This window comes from Patagioenas fasciata, chromosome Z (genome assembly GCF_037038585.1).
Source record: "Patagioenas fasciata isolate bPatFas1 chromosome Z, bPatFas1.hap1, whole genome shotgun sequence".
Lineage (NCBI taxonomy): Eukaryota > Metazoa > Chordata > Aves > Columbiformes > Columbidae > Patagioenas > Patagioenas fasciata.
The window spans coordinates 34,907,447-34,926,765 of NC_092560.1; the positions used below are offsets into that span (position 1 = coordinate 34,907,447).

Here is a 19,319-nt window from a genome sequence, read left to right on the forward strand (position 1 = left end):
TGGAGTGCCTTAATGGGAATGTGCCATGGTTGTCACTTTCATAAACTCTTCTGGGCGGACACTTAATGATACTTGAAATGTGAGTTTTGAGTAAGAACATTGGCAAGGGAAGCCATCATTAAGCTGAAATGCACAGTTGGTCACTAGTTACGATAATGATCTCTTTATATTAGTTTCTTCTAATCTTAAATGGAAATTAAAGGTAAAGCATCTCAATGATGAAAGATGGTTTTGGCCAGCAGCTATCCTTGGTCCAAAGGTAAGTTGTGACTTACTTGTGCCACTTTGATACACATCAAAAACTGCTAAACCTAGCCACTGCATGTGTACTAGGTCTGGCTGAGATGGAGCTGATTTTCTCCACAGCAGCCCGCAGAGCTAGGGACATGTTGGTAACACCAGTGTTTTGGTCACTGCTGAGCAAGTGCTCCCACAGCATCAAGGCTGCCTCTCCAACATTTCCGCCCTCAACAGTAGGCTGGGGATAGGCAAGAGGTTGGGAGAGAGCCAGGGCCGCTGACCCAAACTGACCATACCTTACAACATCGGCAATATAAGCTAAGAGAAGGGAGCAAGGAGGGTGGTGTAGGGTATTCTTTATGACAACATTTGTCTTCTGGAGCAACTGCTACATGTGCTGAAACCCTACTTCCCAGGACGTGGCTGGACGTCACCTGCTGATGGGAAGTAGAGAATAATTTTTTTGTTTTAATTTGCTTCCACACATGGCTTTTGCTTTATTAAACTGCCTGTATCTTCATCCACAAGGTTTTGTTTCCATCTCATTTTCTATACCCCTGTCCTGCTGAGGAGGGGAGTGATAAGAGTGGCTTGATGGGCACCTGGTGTCCAGCCAAGGCCAACCCAACCACAACATGGAATGGGGACCAGTTGGTGAAGATCATATTAAGAGGTTTTGGTTTTTTTTTTTTTTTGGCTGTATTTTCTATTTTGTCAGACTATAGAAGAGCATGAGAAATTACTTTGGAAATATTTATTGTTCAAAATCTTAGGGAGTTATTTCCTGTTCTTAAAATATAGAAAAAATAATCACTATAAGGGGGAACAGCTGTGTTGAGTAATTCCATTACACAGATATGTTTTTACAAAGTTGAGCTAAACAAAAAATATGGCAACCTCCTTTTACTACTTGCAGTACTTTGCTGCAGAGGCAAGGCAGTGCTTTGCTGTGCTCAGTCTTAGAACACTTTACCTTCCCACTCAGCACCACAGAATTAAACTCAAATCTGCTCCAAATGTACTGAACAAATAGGGGAGGGACACTATAAGAAAAGTATTTTTATAGTTGTTCCTTAGCCATAAAAGATGTCATAAAAGAAAAACAATTGGGGAAAAAATTCCCCCTGAGCATTGGTGTCAGAAGTCTGCATCAGCATGGAATTATGATAGCCAATGTGAAATATAGGGGAAATGGTTTGTGTAACAGAATTATCACCCTTCATGTGTTGACCACAAGGTGGTCTGGTATTAATTTAAAAAAAAAAAAAAAATTTCAGAAAAGTTTTAGAGGGAGGAGAATTCTTTCTTTAATGTGAAAAATTTAAATCTTACCAGTTAGGGGATAACTTATAGGTAAGTATGAAGGTTTCTGCTATTGCTAGGAGCAGCTGTCCCCATGGACACAAGCTACAGTGAGTCTTAGGTGGCATCTTACTTGCTTACAGGTTGTTTAAAACCACTGAGACAATTAAGACAGAGAACTTGAATTACACCTCAGACTTGTTTATTAGATGCAGAAGGACAAAACTGAACAGCAATGCAGTAAAACAGTGTCACTGTGGATTTAGTAGGTCCTCACATTTTCAGTCTGCACTTGTTCACTAGGAGTATGTGAACTTGATGCAACTTCTAAGAAGAATTCATTCAACATAGAATTTTTTAAAGCTAAGACTGTTAGCTCAAATATAGAAGAACAATCTGCAAAAAATCAGGACTCTGCTTTAACTGAAGGGCTTTGTTACCTGTCTGTGTTTTGAGCATTAGTCAGAAGTATGAAAACTTTATTACCAAGGGAAATGTGTTTTAACAAATGAACTTGCTGACACCAGAAAGGAATGCTCTTTAAAACACTGGAAACAGAGTGTAAGGGCAAACACATTAAAAGAAAATAAATGGGCCAGTTGAAGTGCCTTCAAATAAATGTGATCCACACCTTATTATTAATCTATAAATCATATGCCAAGATCCTCAAGCCCCAAATTAACTTTGCTTAATTAACTCAAAACAGAAGCCAGACATCATATTACATTGTTTAAACAGCACAAGTCTTACTGAGACCACTTTTGTTCCTTATTAAGCTGAAAAAAAAAAACCAAACTGATCAGGAAACCAGGGAGAGTTCCAGCACTGGATGGGTGGCCTCTCTTGTAGCATGTAAGTTAGTTATTCTTTGGTGCACTGTGGATATCCTCTTCCACCTCAAGCTTCAGGTGATTCTCTTCAACATCAATTTTAATGCCAGCAGCAGTGCTTGTAAATACCTCTTCAAATGCTGTGATATTAAGAGTACTGGGTACTCTAACTTGCATACATTTCTGCTTCAGGCCTGTTTCTTCCTTTGTCCACTAGAGCCTGTTTTTCTTGTTGCAGCTCTCCTGAAGAAGAAAAAGTTCAGAATGGTGTTAATGTTACTTTTAAAATTAAACTGGGGTTTAAAGGCTGCCTATACTAACAGTTCCACATGAAAGCAGCATCTGTCGTATCCAAAAGTTAGAACCAATATTACTTTTCATAACTATTGGAGAAAAACATTAAAAGCTAAGTATGGACTATTTTTAAAGGAAGGCCAGCTTTGATTGACAGTACCGTTTATGAAGTCCAGTAATCTCTGCAATCCGATTAGTCTATAGACATGATTAAATTAATCTACTATATTCAGCGTACACAGACTTAAAGTTTGGGGCAGGATGAAAACTACTGACTGATTAGCACTTGGTTAGTGGGGTGAAGGAGCAAGCTGACATATGTCATTGATAAAATAGATTTTACTGCTGATAAGGTCAAGAATGACAATGTGTACAGGAACACATAACACTCTTATATAAATAGATTGGGTTGTGTCCTGGTTTCAGCTTCAATAGGGTTAGTTGTCTTTCTAGGAGCTGGTACAGTGCTGTGTTTTTGATTTAGTATGAGAAGAATGTTGATAATACACTGATGTTCTGGTTGTTGCTGAGCAATGTTTATACCGCATCAGGGACTTTTGGGCCTGGAGGCTGGAGAGGCACAAGAAGCTGGGACTGGGCACAGCCAGGACAGGAGACCCCAACTGCCCAAAGGGATATTCCATACTATGTGACATCATACTCAACATATAAACTAGGGAAAAGTCAGCTGTAGGATCACTGCTTAGGCAGGGGCTGCATATCAGTTTAACAAGTGGTGAGAATTGCATTGTGCATCACTTATTTACATATTCTTACTTACATATTAATATCACCACATTATTTTCCTTTTCTGCCTTATTAAACTGTCTTAATGCATGAGGTTTACTTCTTCCCCAGTTCTCTCACCTATTCCACTGAGGGGGGTGGGGATGGTGAGCAAACAGCTTGTGGTGTTCAGCTGCCTGGCAGGTTAAACCACCAGGTTGCAGAAGTGCCATGGGCTGTTTATAAAATTGGGACCATAGTGCATCATCTAGCAAACACTGTAGGAGATACCTTTTCCAAAAAATTCTTACCCATGTTCTCTGCCAGTTTTGCATCATCTTGTCATGCTCACTGATGGCACTTCTCCAGGCATCAAATTCTTTGGTCCATCCATCCTGACCAGCACTATCTGAGAATTGTACACGGAATGATTACATAAGTATGTAATAAGAAGTAAGTTGGTGTCTATTCAGTTGCAGCACTTCCTGTGGAGGACTGGGCTAGAAGGACCAAAGCCACCCTCTCGTCCTTCATTTTGCTCTAACTCCTTTCATGTTACTTGGAAATAAGTTCTATTCAAATGGTCATGCTGCTTCTCCTCTGCAGCAAACTTTGTAGCCTCCAGACTAAACAGTTTCAGTGCCTTTATCTGTGATTCAAGGTCTAGAAGATACAACCTACAAGTTAAGAGTTTAAACCTGTCTAAGAAGCACAGGAACACTACAGTTTGATAATACCAAGTCTGGGGAGAAGAACGATAGGACACAGCTGACTGTCCAATTTGCAATTTCCCCATTTTCCAGTAAAGTTATGTATTTATTCCTCATTCCATTGAGAACTTAAGAAGGGCTATTCTACTGCATCTTGATAAAAGTCTAATACTGTTTGCCAGTTTTTCCTCACAGAGTGTAACACTGTGGTGATGACATACACAAATGTAATACTTTGTGGTTATCCTTATATTTTGTGGTTATCCTTCAGGACACTAGCAACAGCATATAATGCTTTCAGAGCACAGCGAAAACCTCCCTGTTTTATATTTACAGTAGTTTCATGGAGATGCTGTTTATTCTACTCCTGAAACAGACTTCAAAGTAACTGAGTGATGGCAAGACAACTTGTGTAACTCCTACTGCTTTTGTCACTGAAAAAAATTCAGAGCTGTTACTAACCAGGTAATTAAAAATATTTCACTTTTTCCTTCACCCTGCTAAGAAAATCCATACTGTTACCTTCATTGGCTCTGCTGTCTTTTTAAAGACTATTCAGACCTTCTCCGTGCCTGGATAAGTTCTCAAAATCTAGTTGTGAATGACACTCAAGTTGCATTGGTCAGTCCTTGGTACCTGCAGACCTTGCACTGCTGCTGAGATTTGCTAACTGACATCCTGCCCAGTTAGTGTCTGATTGAAGAGGTAGGAACTGACCTCACCCAGCTACAGGAAATCTACAAATCATCAGATTTTTTTAAAATCCTGGGTGGTGGGGATTTCCCTTTACCTTGGCATTAAAGAATTTTTCTACATTGCACCGTAGAGTTCTGGCAGGGTACCTGTTTTTAGCTCTCCAGTACTCATCTGACTTCCAATTTGTGTCCATTAGTTTAGCAGGTTTCGTTTAATTTCCACACCATACATTAGTCCTTTGTGGGAGTGGGTGGAAGGAGGAAATTTTATGGCTCTAAAATCTTTTCATAAACAACTGAATATGGTAAGCAAGAGTTACAGTCTTCAGATATGCACCTTTTATGGGTGACAATTGCAGAGCTTTTCTCATAACCAGGGTCAGGCCAAACATGGCACACATTGAAAACCAACCTACCTTTTTCTTCCACTGTGATGCGCACTTCGGATGTTATGTTCCCAGCTTTGGAGGTGAATGAACATTTATATTCTGTATTTTCTGATACCAAATCTTTCACCCAACTCAGAACATGCACTCTGCCATCAAACAGCATATGAGATTGCTCGGTGATGCAAGCCTTCATCCTCTCTCCATTCTTCTTCCAAACAAAATAGGAGCCACTGGGACCTGTAAAAATGTCAGCTTATTTCATAAGAAAATATGAGGTTTTGAAAAGAAAACAAAAGCTTAAGGCTTCAAGATTAGGCTCAAAAGCATAAATAGTTGATTGCAATGTTTCTTAGGTTTCTTCAGCTGAAATTCTGGGTACCAAAAACGTGGGATAAAACGGAGCTAGTGCTGTTCATTTCGGTTCAAGCCAAAGTTATAAATGAACTTAGGTATATTATATAAAGGAATTCTGTCTGGATCCTCACAAGGGGGAACTTCTACCTCACAAACATGATAAAGCAGATGAGGAACAGCAGCACCACCATCTGCCTATACAATTAGAACTAGGCTACGTTACCTACTGCTGATCAAGCTAACTTCTGGTACAAAGCTGGAACTGTCTGAGACATGCCTTGCAAAATCTGAAATAAAGGTCAGGAGGGGAGAAAGCTCAAGAACTCAGTGTGTCAAAGATCATAGAATTAATTATGAAAGAAGCAGAATGGGGAAAAGCACAGAAACATTAGTCACAGCAGGCAATAAGGCAAGACAGAACGTGGAAGAAGTTTGGATCAACAACAAAGAAGCATCTAATCTTTTAGCCTCGTTGCTATTATATTATTCATCTTAACCTGTGAGGACAGAATTTGAATAAATCAGAGACTGACAGTAGCCCAGAGGACAGAACAGCTGTTCCCAGAAAATTAGCAAGGTTGGTTAGCGTGTACTTGGCAGTATCAGAGGCTTTTCATTTGAAAGAAAGACATCCAGGCCAAGCAGTACTTTGCAATAATTCTGATGTTTAAAATATGCCTATTTCTCCCTCAGGCTAGGATCCAAACTAGCCTTAGCAAGAGAAGATGTAAAGAGAAATTCAGGGTAAAAAGAAAATATTTTTGCAAGTATGTCTTGAGAGAACAGGTAACCTACTACAGAAGTCAGCTTTTACTGTGAGCATTTCAGATTGCAAATCAATGTGGCATTTTCCTCTAGAAAAAGACTTGATTCCTGGTCAGTGTCCTGCAATTCATTACATTTTAGATAATCATGCAGGCAGGCCAAAAAAAAAAAGGTAGCTTTTACATCTGTGCATTTCTTCGGTATATTGTGTTGAATTATTAAATCGTTTGGAAATAATATACTACAAATATGGAGACATTAGTAAGGGTGAATGATAGAGAACATGAAGGAAAAAGAGAGAGGGAAGTGGCACCATCTCTCAAGAAAGGCTGACAACAGCTCTAGCAAGTGGGGAGGGCAAGCACAAACTCATTAAAAAAAAAAAAAAAAAAAAGAAGTGTTCTAGAAATGATTGTACTTACCCTACCACTACCTGTAGGTAGGTTACATGTTGCTAAAGTCATGGGAAGTCTGGAACCAGGGACAAATTATTTCAGTAAACTAACGCTGAAGTTGGAATTGGGACAAACAGGAGGAATGGTAAGGAAATACATGCACAGCAGAAAGACAGAAATTGTTAAATAGTAATTTCTAAAAAAAAAAGGGGCTTTGAAGAATAGAAACCTACCTTCAAACCCACTCTCCCACCTTGTATTATACTTCCTAAAAGATGCCTGAAGTCTGACACAGCATTAACACAGCAATAAAATTAAGCAACAGCATTTGCAGATTTCAAGCTGTCTCACAGAAGTTAAGACCAACTTGACCACAGTGAAGACCAACGAGAAGAGGGAATCACTGCAGCAGAAGCCTCGGGATGAACTTTCCAAGCCTGGCAGAGTTACTGCTGTAGCATTGTAAAGCTAGAAGCTTTGAGTAAACCCACAAGCTCACAAGTTTTACTTGCGGTAGTTCAAGCTCCTTCATGTACGGCCGTTACCTGAAACCAGGAGCTTGAAAAACATGATTTTGGGGCCATGCGAGGAAGTTCAGTGCAGGCCACTTCCTTTAGCTTACTACAGATGTTATTATTCACATCAGAGAACCTGCTCTGTTTTCTGGTGCTAAAGACAACAATTGCTCTGGAAATCTGCCAACAGCTCAGTTTAAACACACATTACACCAAAAGATTAAAATCCAACAATTTCCTCATCTGGGAAATTTTGCAAGCTGTGGTGTTTAAGGTTGGCGCCCAAACAAGTTTCAACTGGGCGATTTTACCCTACCTTATGTTTCCTGTGCAGTCAGAGGCAGTGGAAATCCCCACAGAGTAACACTCACACAAGTTATCTGACAGCAAAATCTGGGTTCAAGCACTAGTCGGGCACTGTTTTACTGCAGTTTATTCCTGATTTTCAGGCACTGTGCTATTCTCTACTTTGATTTCCTTTTCAGGATGGAGCAACAGAAAAAAAAATACACTGTGAAACAGTTTAGTCTGCAAAAACTTTGAATCACATTTGCTAAATGCGGATTTTGTACAACTCTAGAGTAAGATAAAAAAATTCTCTAACCATTACATCTGAGTCTGAATTTAAGACGAAGGAAATTATTATGAACATACACTCTGCATTTACTACACTACAAATTAATTACATCTCTAGTGCAAGATTTAAATATGAATTTCAACCATACTTGGTCTACTTACTTAGCCATCCGATTTAAGAATGCTTGAAAGATTTAAAAGAAGTTATTAAAACACAATATTCAAGCGGAGAAACAGCAAGTCAGTCTAGATATGCAAGCAGCTACATTTAAGCAACAATGAAAGATATTACAAACAGTTAACTTTCAAAACATTGCTTCAGTTTCAATAAATATGATATTACTAATCAACTTCACTACCTTAATGATTTTAGAAGGAGGAAGTTCAGCAATTATAATACAAAATAAAAAAGCCTTGCTGCGTTGCCTGAACTACCCCCTTTTCTCTGCATAAGCCCTTCATAATTTCCAGTGTCTGTGGAAGTGTTTTCTGATTTTTCCATATAGATTTCATTTTCTATAGCTCTGCTTTCAGCAATTGAGTGAAATGGTACTGCCTAGGTACTAACAGCTCAGGTACTATACAGGTAGTTTCTGCTGGCAAAATGGGTTTTCTGACCTACATCAAGTTGGGCAGGTTTGTACAAACCATATATTTAATAACAGATGATTTCACCTCCAGATATTCCACAGGGAAAAATTTCAGCCGCTACAGATAGAGTTAAAAAAACACTGCAGCTGCTTGTAAATTTCTATCCACAGTCTACTTGTGTTGGTATAAATTTGATTTTAGGTTAAAATCAATCAACAAATCCAGCTGTAAGAATTCTAGTATACAGCTACAGATTCCAGGCAGCGTGCTGATGTCCCCTGCTAAACTGTACAAAATCACACGTTTGCCATATACCCGTCAAATTGTAACACACAGCATTCAAGAGAGCTTTGAGATACGTATTTAAAAGCAAGAGATTAGGGACTGAGTAGAGCTGAGTGACATAGGGCTGGGCGTGGGGCGAGGGGAGTCCCAGCCAAGCCAGCTCCAAATGCTGCAACCTGCCATTTCAAAAGCAACCCCGCTAACCTGTGCCCTGCGACGCTCAGAAGCGCTAACCCATTGCTGTTGCTATAGCACACTGTTTTCCCTAGTTTTTATCATGGTTCTTGAAGGGTTATGTTAAAGCAAGGCTTCCCTATAGATTGTTCAGAGAAGCACTTCAAGATAGAGGCAGGTGAGCATGATCCATCAGCAAGGCTAAACCTCTTAAAACTTTTCTGATCTCTGAAGGTTGGCAGCAAATGGAGAGCCAGTGAAGATAACTGACAGGTATCCCACAGAGAAATTCTAGCAGGGTCAGAAACAGTCTCTGTCACAGATTCCTGTCCTCCGGACACAGAACTGTGCTAACAGAGGCTACCCTCGGTGACAGGAGGTTTAGGTTTGGGAAGAAACCCCCTTGTATTCCTCAATACCAAAACCCCTTCCAAAACTCACAACATACAGTAGATTAAAAGTGTCATCTGGATTTAATGCTTGCTATCTAGCTTGCAGCTATGGCTTGTACTGAATGCTACTGAACTAAACATCCCAGATTTCAGAAAACCGAGATCATATAGGATGCCCTCTCATGCAGAGCAGGGATTAAGTTTTAAAAAGACAGTATAATCTGGGCGCAGGAAGATTATTTGAAATCGGAGATCAAAGTTAGCACAGGAAAAGCTTAGTCAATCATTAATATGGAAGACAACCCCCAGTATTACCCACTCCATGAATAAAAGTTACATTTAAGGCTCATCACAGTTTCTTAAAAGAGTCTGAGCCACTGTTGCTGACAAGCTAGTGAAATAACAAATAAATAGTAAATGAAGCAAAGGGGAGGGCAACAGATCGTAGAAGTAAGAATCTTCAAACTTAGACAAGCTTCTTCACAGTTTTCTGAAAATACCGTACAGTGTAGGTAACCTGTATCTCAGACACCAAAAACCCCAAACCAAGCACCAAAAAAAAAAAAAAAAAAAACACCAAACAAAAAAACCAAAAACCCTACAGAAAGAAAACTGGTTTGGTCTTTTTTTTTTTCCATTGTAGGGGCAATACATTCTAGAAAACTAACTGGAAAAAGCTTGACAACAATGAAAAGAAAAAACTTTAAAAGTCAAGGAAAACAGATGTCTCTGAAATGCCAAAGAGCATTACTTCAAACACCAAATAATTCATACTGAAGAATGCATGACATGCTCCTTCAAGAACCTGGGTGCCTTTGTTGAATTCCTAGTCCTTTTGTGCAACATCTACAACGCAAACTGATGCAGCCTTATCGAGGCAGATTAAAAGCAGGAACTGCCTCCTGTGAGATGCGAACCACGTAAAAGCTGGAAGCAGCAGCCGGAGACGATGCACTGTGTGTGCAGACGAAAGTAGGACACAGCATCTGCCTTCTCAGGATGGAATTTTAAAGCTCTGGCAAGAAACTTCTGCTGAAACGGTTAAAAAAAATGGTGACACCTATGTTCCAAATCAGTACCAGTTAATCAGCCATCACACCGAGGGAATAATTATTACAAGTCTACAGGTTGTAGCTCTCATGGGGAAGACAAGAAAAATAAATGTACAGGTAGTCAGTGTGCAAACAGGGCTGGTGGGGGCAACAAGGAGCTCTGAGGAAAAAAGCATAAATATGAGTTTATGCTCCAGACACGCCGGCACCAGTAAACTCATCACATCTCACCAGGCAGGACTGGGAAATCCAGCTTCTCAATCACAGCCAGGGTCTAGGAGTTAGTACCAGTGTACTGCTCCAAGCTGAGACATCACTGAATCAGTGTTGTGTATCAGTGAGGAGAAAAACAGCGTAAATATTTATGTTGCATTGCAAAAGAATAAAGGCTAAATTTGGAGTAAAACCTTGCAGTCAAACGCTGCATAGAAGCAAACATACAGCAAGGTGAACCTCTCTTCTGAGAGAAGACACATGCCAAAAGTAATTTAGAAATTACACTTGGTTCTCAAAGACCCAATGTGAAGCAAACTTTTTATATATTCTATAAAAGCTGCCACGGGTTCTGCAATACTTATTTTTCTTGCTCTCTTGTAATCCTCCCTTAATCATGGGTGTCTTAAATTCCCATTGGGAGTAATGCCTGTTCTGTGACTTACTTCCGTTTGTCTCTCCGAATGGTCCATGAAGCACCTGATTCCAGAAGTCAGCTGAAGGGCTGAACTGAACAACTGAGCAGCAAAGCTGCTCCTTGATGTGTGTACCACCCATCTTCCTTCGTCTCAAGAGGCTTCTTGACAAAGTGTTTTCTCAAAAGAATGACTTACTCAAACTGTGCAGATACCAATCAAAAACTTCTAAAACCGTGCAACAGGCTTAATTTACCCAAGGCCTCTGCTGACATGAGATGCAGCTGATAAAATTCACCAATGGGTGTACAAAAACATTTACTAACTGGTGCATGTGGGACAAACTATGTAGTCTGAAGTGCTTTAAATACACTACAATGCTAATAATTACGTGCAAGCTACAACTACCAGTCCTAACTGGACTGATTTCCTCATGGGGAGGAAGACACCTTAGTGTCTCTTCTTGTGTTTTAAGCATTTATAAATTATCAAAAGCCACAAGAAGAGGTTTCCAAACTGCATCTTGTTATTTGCGGCACAGGAAACGCTTGTATCAATGCTTGTATCAATTGCACGCTGTGCAAGGTAAGTTTCTATCCAGCAGGAGACGAAAAAAAAAAAAGAGGAAATATTTTGAAGAATTAAGATGACATTTTTGGTTCTACTCATCCTCCTTACTCTCCCCTTTTTACCTTGATGTGCCTTAAGCTTGACATGTGTTTACCCTGAGCTTATTACAGTCCTTACAAGATAACAATGTACTAAAAAAAAAAAAAAGGTGTTCTTCCTGCATGCCTTTCCATGTATTTCTTAGCTTGACCATAGCCTTTACATATAAAAGTAGACAGCAAAATAAATTTCTACAGAGATTTTTCAAAATCTGCGGCTGATGCCAGAATTTCAGAATGCAGCATCTATATCTTAGTCCTGACAGGGATTAATTTCCAATTGTCTTACAGAAGTCACCATGGAGAAAGCCATCAGAGCCAGGGAAACACCCATACTCTCAAAAAGGTGTTTGACGCCACTGTTCCTGCACAGAGTTGGATCTCAGAGGGCCACAGCAGGCTCTGATGTCTGAAAAAAGAAGTGCCAATGTTCTAGTAAGATAATTACGGCCCCAGGATATTGCGATCTAAAGTAACAAGAAGGATACTTTTGATGTCTGTGATTTTTATGCAAAAAGGGTCTGCAGTATTTACTTGATTCTGTAACCTGAAGTCAAAGCTTCGTGTCTATGTACCAAAGGAACAATCTTCATTTTTCAAGTTATCTTCTAGGTGCATCTCAAAATAATAAAAAACAGGTGGCATACCACAGATCTACAGAAAGGAATGGTTTAATCGTACCAAGATGCCTTTAAATCAGTGCAGAAATCCCCGAGAGACGTGGTACAAAATTACAAAACAGCTACTATCAGATTACTGTAGCCAAAGATGCTGAAATGAGTTGGATGCAGACAGCATGCGATAATTTATAAAGTGGGATGTGGAACGGTTTAACAAGGTACGAACTGAGCATCTCCATGTGAGGATAAAACAACCACGGGTTACTAAGCAACCATACGGATTAAAAGTCAGGAGTATTACTTCAACAAAGCATCACCAGGTAGATCTCGAAATATACTGCATACAAATTTTAAAATTATTTTATGAAGTTCTACAATGTTTGTGCAGTGGATTGAACTGTTGTGGGAGATGCAGTTTTTTCTCTCTAGGCTACCATTTAAACCGCTTTCAGGTTTCAAAAACTAATGATACATCTGTCCACAGGCATAATTATTAAGAAATACTAACAAAGGTGGGATGAGGCAATGTTCTGGGCATTATTTTATACAACAGTCCACAAAAAGAAAGAAAAGCTGGAAAACTGCAACTGATTATAAAAACACAAGTGTATGTCCATGGAAAACGGCTCTTTGATATTTGTGTTCTTCTGCAGGTAGAACAAAGTAACAGCTGAAGTAAGCTCCATTTTAAGACACTGACACGCTCTAACTTAAACACTGTAATTTGCAGTCCTAGACGAACGGTTTGTTGTCTGTCACAAAGCACTTTCCTAGGCAGGCTTGTTCTGCTCTGGGTGTTGCAGACCTCCATGCCTCTCCAGACCCAGCTCTTCGCGCGCTGCACCGCATCAAACAATCAGATTCCCCCAGGGCATCACAGGTGATGCAATCGACCTAAAAAACCTTGCCCGAGAATGACTTTGCAAAGCCACTTCCAGAGAAAAAGCTCACTCATTTCTACAGGCAAGTCAATCTCTGTCGGACAAGCTCCTCCTCCTCAAAGAGAGAAAACCTGTAGTGAATCACTTGCGATTCTGATTTTTGCGAGTTACAGATCTTTTCCTGCATGGATATGGGGAAGCTTTCTTGCTCTTCCTTTAAAACAGCATGACCACATGGAACAGGCATGGTACGTGGGTGGTATCAGGTACCCATCTCGGTATCTCCACGAAACAGCGAACTCCTTTAAACTACATTGCTGAGTTTGCAGAACTTTTACATTCACACTCCCAGGGTTATTTTAATGAGACTGAAAAGTTAAGAAAAACTCCAGTTTCAAGATGGACTAAGGGAGGAGGTAAGAGTTCTTGATGCCATGGACACAGGGAGAGTCTGAATCTGCAGGTCAGAAATACTAATGTAAAGTATAATGTTTTGCACCGATTCTGATTATAAATGCACTTAAATTGTTGCTCAGCATACTGAGGATATTCTAGTGTGTCACTGTCTGTGAAGTGATGGCCAAGGATGTTACCACCCTACAGCTGGGGCAGGAGGTGTCAGAAAAACATCTTTAAGCAGAACCAAAACTGCTAGGAAAAGCCTGTTTCTACTACACTTAAATTTAATAGAGCATCCCAGAGAAGCAAGTGCACACATCAACTCATTGCCTCCCCCCTGCACCGGATTGTGTAGTATTTTCTTCATATTATTTGAAGCCTGCCTCAAATGTCTTTAAAGGAGTTTAAAATTCTGTAATGGGAGAGAAACACATTCTATTAGAGAAAGCATACAGGGAACCTAATGTTTGCCAGTGTGTATCTTGCAGACACGTCTCTGGAGACCTGTGGAAGAAGTGAGACTCTTCAGGGTCAGGGTAGTAGAGGAACTGGGAGGCAATTAGTGAGGGGAAATGTATCCCTTTCTTTTCAGGAAGGGCAGGAGTACTCTGTTCCTGAAAAACTAATTTTGCAGAAAAAAAATAACAATACGTGACAAGTGGTTGTTTGTGCTGTATCCACTTTAACTTCACATCCTTGAAATGGGCCAGTTACAAAGTTGTAAATATTATCCTTAGGAGAGCTTTCAGATTAAAACATGTGGGATGAGTAAGAGAGGAGTAAGAGAACTCACCAACTCCTGCTGAGTTTCCAGACAGCTTGAAGCAGACATTTACAATTATAGAAAATGAAGAGATTCAGTAATTCTCATAAAAATAGCATTAGAAATCATTTATAAACAAGCTGCAGGTTTTTGACTGGATGATGTGGCAATCTAGGTATTTGCATCATACATCTGCTGATACCATATCCTTCAGCAGAAGGAGAGGTACAACATTTAACTCCGTCAGTCTTATTTTGCCCTGCCACTCCTTGCAAACACATTTTACCTTGCATTCACAGCTAAGAGAAAAACAGTTCCACTACAGTTGTATTTATATAAAGAAATATCAACAGGTACTGAAGAAATGTGAACAAACCCAAGTAGAGAGCTTCCTAGAAAAAGCATTCGCTTAGCCAGGACCCACCAGGGTAAATTTATACATCCTGACATGCAGGTCCTAGAAAGATGCAAAAGATCTATGTCAGTTTGGTATGCTGGTTAGCTTTTTCTTTTAATCAATGGAATAAAGTTGTAATTCTGCGTAAGAGAAGGGTGTGAGGCATCAGCCAAATGCCTTGTTTTTCCAAACAGAGTAAAACCTCCATCCACAATACCAAGTCCAGTCCTTCACAGGTCTGGGAGAGAACTTACAACACTGACAGCTTTCAAAAAGCAGCATGTGAGTATCATGTTAAAACAGACATTGCTAGGTGAAAATGTTAAAACAAACTTCAGATCCGTAGCACTCATGCTATTCTTATTATTTTTTTCAGGATGGGCAACAAAATGTTTCTGAACTGTCTATAGCAGCAGTGAACAAATTATTGCTGAAAGAATCTTGATCCAGCTGTTGTTCTTTTTAGTAATGGAAATACAAATCGTGCCTTCGCTAACATCTACTTTAGTAATGTTTTATGCATTTTGATCTGATTCCACGTAATACTAACACACACTGACTCACAGACCAATATGAAACAATGCTACTTCTTAGAATTAATCTGTATCTGCAGTCTGTTCTTTCAAGGAATAAAGTTACATTTTAAGATCTGTTTAGATCCTTTGAATCTCACCTAGCTTAAAGAGGCAACTACAATCCAAACAAAAGCTGAAAGACAAATGTTGAATTTCTCTAGTAAAAAAAACAAACAAACTTTGTCTTTCTCCTGTACACCTCAGACAACATGTTCTTCATAAAATGGAAGTTGTCATTACTGTAAGTACTTTACCATTTGAAATAAGTCAAGACTAAAAAGGAGTAACTGACCTGGTCCAGAAAAGTACACTGAATTCAAATCCAACTGAAGTGTATTTTTTAAATGGCACAAATACTGACAGTGAAAATGTTCACCTGCTACACATCCATATGCAATTGTCATTCAGCGAACTCCTTCAGCATGTGAGCGGGCCTATTAAAGCTGATTGACTACTAATATACTAAAGCAGGCTGCTAAATCAGGGCAGGCATTTTACAGTACAGAATTCACAGTGACAGATTATCGGTAACAGCATGTTCACCATACACCCCGAAATCTCAAAGAAAAAAAGGTAAAACATACAGAGTACACGTCCACATATATCTAAACCTGTAATGCAGAAAATGCTGTTTATACAGGGGTCCTCCAGCTTACCTGTGGCTTGGCAGAAGAGGTGAAAGGGTCCCCGGACACTAACATGCTGTGCCTGGTCACTTAGGAAAGGTGGCAACAACATGACCTTTACAGGGTCTGTGCCAGACCACGCGTCAGGCTGGGTACTGGTGGGTGAACGTGAACCACTTCCCACACAGGACAAAAAGGAGGTACCAGTAGGAGGGAAAGGTATAGGAGATGAGGCTGTGTGACAGAAGAGGACAGAAAAGAAAAATAAAGAGGGTACTAAGGAAAAAAGTTGTAAGAAATACATCACACACTGAAGAAATAATGCAAAAAGACAATGAATTTTAGGAGGGTGATAAGAGGAAGTGTCCCTAGGCCCCTAGAGAAGAAAGCTTTCCTCCTTCACTGGCATTTCTTTCTCCACCCTTCCCATCCCCTCGCCCCTGGTAATAACCCATTCAAATAAAGCTGAGAAAAGGATCTACTTCAAATTAATTACAAAAGTTTTCACTTTTCCCCCTTAAACAAAACCACAAGGAACATTAGTACTTGCAATATGGAAAGCAGCGTCTTTGTGTCAAGTTTCATAAAAGTCAAGATATAATACAATTTATTTTAATATTTATTCTGTTATATGTACATAATTAAAAATAGAAAAATAAAACCAAACTGAATCTTATAAAATATAAACTGTTTACACTAAGATGGTCTAAAATTATGTTCACATGAAAGTTCAACATAGAAAAGCAGCCCAGGCACACCGCTATGTACTGTTAAAATGTACTCTACTTCTAGCAATATTTACAGAAAGATGCCGTGAGAGGAACAATTCTTCAGGACTGTACCGCACAAAATGCTTTTACAGACAAACAGCGCTGCTGTGAACCAGGTTGAGAACAAATGCACACTTTCACGTTTGCAGGCATGATTCACAATAAACAGTTCAAACAACTGATTGAGCAGCTCCAGTTTCAGTCTCCAGTTGCACCAGAGACTGGAAGGTGTCATCCAGAAAGGGTGACACTGCAAAGATTTGTCACAAAAAGAAGCTGAGTTATTTCTGAATCTGAAAAAAAGGGGAAAAAAAAAATCAGCAATGCTTTGTCATCAGGCTGTATTCCTAACAGTCCATTCCAGCGAGTCACTAGCTGAATTATTGTAGTTAATTCTTCTTGATTCCTGTTTTGCTTCCACAGTGCAAAAAACCTCTCTCCACATCACTGCTAACTGACAGCTGCTTGCCTGTACTGTTTCATTAAAAAAAAAAATTAAAAAAAAATCCAGTTTTGTATAGAAAACAGAACACAACTATGTCCAGCTTGCTGATTAAGGGGGAAATAAAAAAAAAAAAAAAAGCATTCCTAAATCTATTATTTCCTCCCTCCCTCTACGCTTACTGCATGTTTTGTATTGATATTGTTGTATCTAAACTTCTAAGAAAGCAGCAAAGAACAAAGCCTTTAAACAAGATTATCCCTGAGAGTCTTACACAAATCAAGCCAATGCTATCCCCATTATACCTTAAAGTCTAAGATACTTAAAATGCAGTTAAAATTAACTTTAACCAACTAAAGAGACCTAGGTGTGTCAAAACAAAAGTGTAACATTAATCACTAGAAGAAGAAAAAAGAAAAAAAATGTCCCAATCTGGACAAAAGTCTATAATTTACCAATCTGATAAACTAAACTTAATTTCCAATTTGGAATTAAAATGAAACTAGGTCTTTTTTTAATGGTGGCTAAAACCTGTGTAGACTGAAGTACTTTTTAAAGCCAACCGAATTAGAAAGTTACTTTTATCCTCTAGAAGAACAGGGCTGAAGAACAAGCAAGTAACTTCAGAGCAAAGCGCTCACTGGGAGAAAAATTGGGAACAAACAAATGGTGATCTGAAACTGGCCATTTCTAAAAAAAAAAAAAAAAAAGGACAGTACAACACAAGATGCTATGTTCTGCAGACAAGAACACCGCTGCTCTAATCTGGTGAGATCTGAACACAAAGTGGCTTGCTGTACAGCTTAAGCATGTAAACCCCACTATGGCTCAGCTGTCATCCCCATGCTCTCCGTGCCCAGCTTGCTGCAGGACCGCAGCCGGTTTCCACCACTGAAATGGGCAATGAGGTCCTTCAGTCTCCCTCCGCATCCGAGTCGGCGTACTTGAGCTCGCACTTGACATCGAAGGGCTTGTCCTTGGCCTCTCGGGGCGCGGGCAGGTCCCCAGGCTGCAGCTGCCCGTTCCCGCAGTCGGGCTCAGTCTCGTAGCCGGTGTCGTGTGCCGGCTTCGGCTGCTCCCCGCTCTGGTGGCTGATGCTGCCTTGCTCCACCAGCGTCTCCTTCACGCTCTGCTCGCAATCAGAAAAATCTGACTTTTTCTTCTTACCAAGCAGCATGATAGACCGAAATTTCAAGCACTGCCCTGGCAAGTACCCTTTGTAACAGTTGTAGGAGAGCAGGCACAAAAACAGAATAAAAAAGAAGAGGAAGAGGAACATCAACAGGAAGTTATCATTTGACTTGAGGAACATCGTCTTTTCCGGGACCGCATCAGGCATCGAGTTGAAGAGCTCAGTGTTGGAGGCTGCACTTGTTAGGACAGGGCCAATGGGCTTGGTCACTATCCTTGCTGTCGTTACCGGCACCATCTGAGTGGTTGAGGTGTGAGCAGCAGACCCCTCGGTTGACACAGCTGATACTTTTGGCACATCACTATTACCTTCTGTTGGTGCGGCTGCCACAGTGGGGCCCAGCGTGGTATGCTGGATCTTTTTCAGTTCCAAAACATGCTTAGCCAGCACTTGAGAAAATTTCTTATTCTTCACTTTTTCTTCTGACAGACACTGGTAAACACCGCTGTCTCCTTCTGATAAATTGAAGATGAGCAGTGCCTTTTCCAGCAGACGGTACTTGGGGCTCTCCACTCTCAGCACGTCATCTTTGAACTTCCAAACTACCTGTGCCAGATTGGACTTTTGAGAACACTTGAGTTCTGCTGTGCTCCCATGCTTGAACGTATGCTGTAGGGAATTCTCTCTTACTTTATCTGGAACATCAAAATAAATGTGCAGAGTATCAGCAATGATTCCTGTCTAATCCATACAGTTGCATGAGACTGTGCTATAGGCTTAACAGAAATGTAAAGATTATGGCATTCAGATTACCTCACAAGACCAAGATGACAGCATGCAAGAATCTTGGTGAAATACCAAGCTACAGCTGCATGCGAGATATCAAGACAGACTAAGAAACAGGACAGCTCGAACTGTAAGACAGCCTCCACCTTTAGGTAAAGATGAGAACTTGCTGACTCGCAACTGAGCATGCACCTGAGATGAGTCATTGTTTGAGAAAAGATGCTGTATTGGGTATCACTTTATATGCAATTAGTGCATTAAGCAAATCAGCAACTCCAAAATATCCAAGAAGGAAACAAAGTGCTGTTACTCAACCTAAACTCTCCTAAAAAAATACGAGCACTTA

At 40.0% G+C, this 19,319-nt stretch overlaps 1 protein-coding gene across 9 annotated transcripts in view; it reads right to left on the bottom strand.

The window, feature by feature from the left end:
* Positions 1–1,722: 1,722 nt before the first annotated feature.
* The window catches only part of SEMA4D (semaphorin 4D), a 95,893-nt gene continuing 78,296 nt past the window's right edge, over positions 1,723–19,319 (bottom strand). For 5 of the 9 annotated variants that reach the window (XM_065860476.2, XM_065860475.2, XM_071802288.1 and 2 more), the window contains 2 exons: positions 18,000–18,882; positions 15,878–16,077 (listed from right to left, as the gene is read on the bottom strand). In XM_065860476.2, the coding sequence (XP_065716548.2) occupies positions 15,987–16,077; positions 18,000–18,882 (974 nt within the window). In that variant the 3' untranslated portion in view covers positions 15,878–15,986. Of the gene's footprint in view, positions 2,616–3,703; positions 3,802–5,213; positions 5,424–15,873; positions 16,078–16,444; positions 18,883–19,319 lie in introns of those variants that run through there. The other 4 variants (XM_071802291.1, XM_071802292.1, XM_071802293.1 and 1 more) reach the window with 4 other exon arrangements.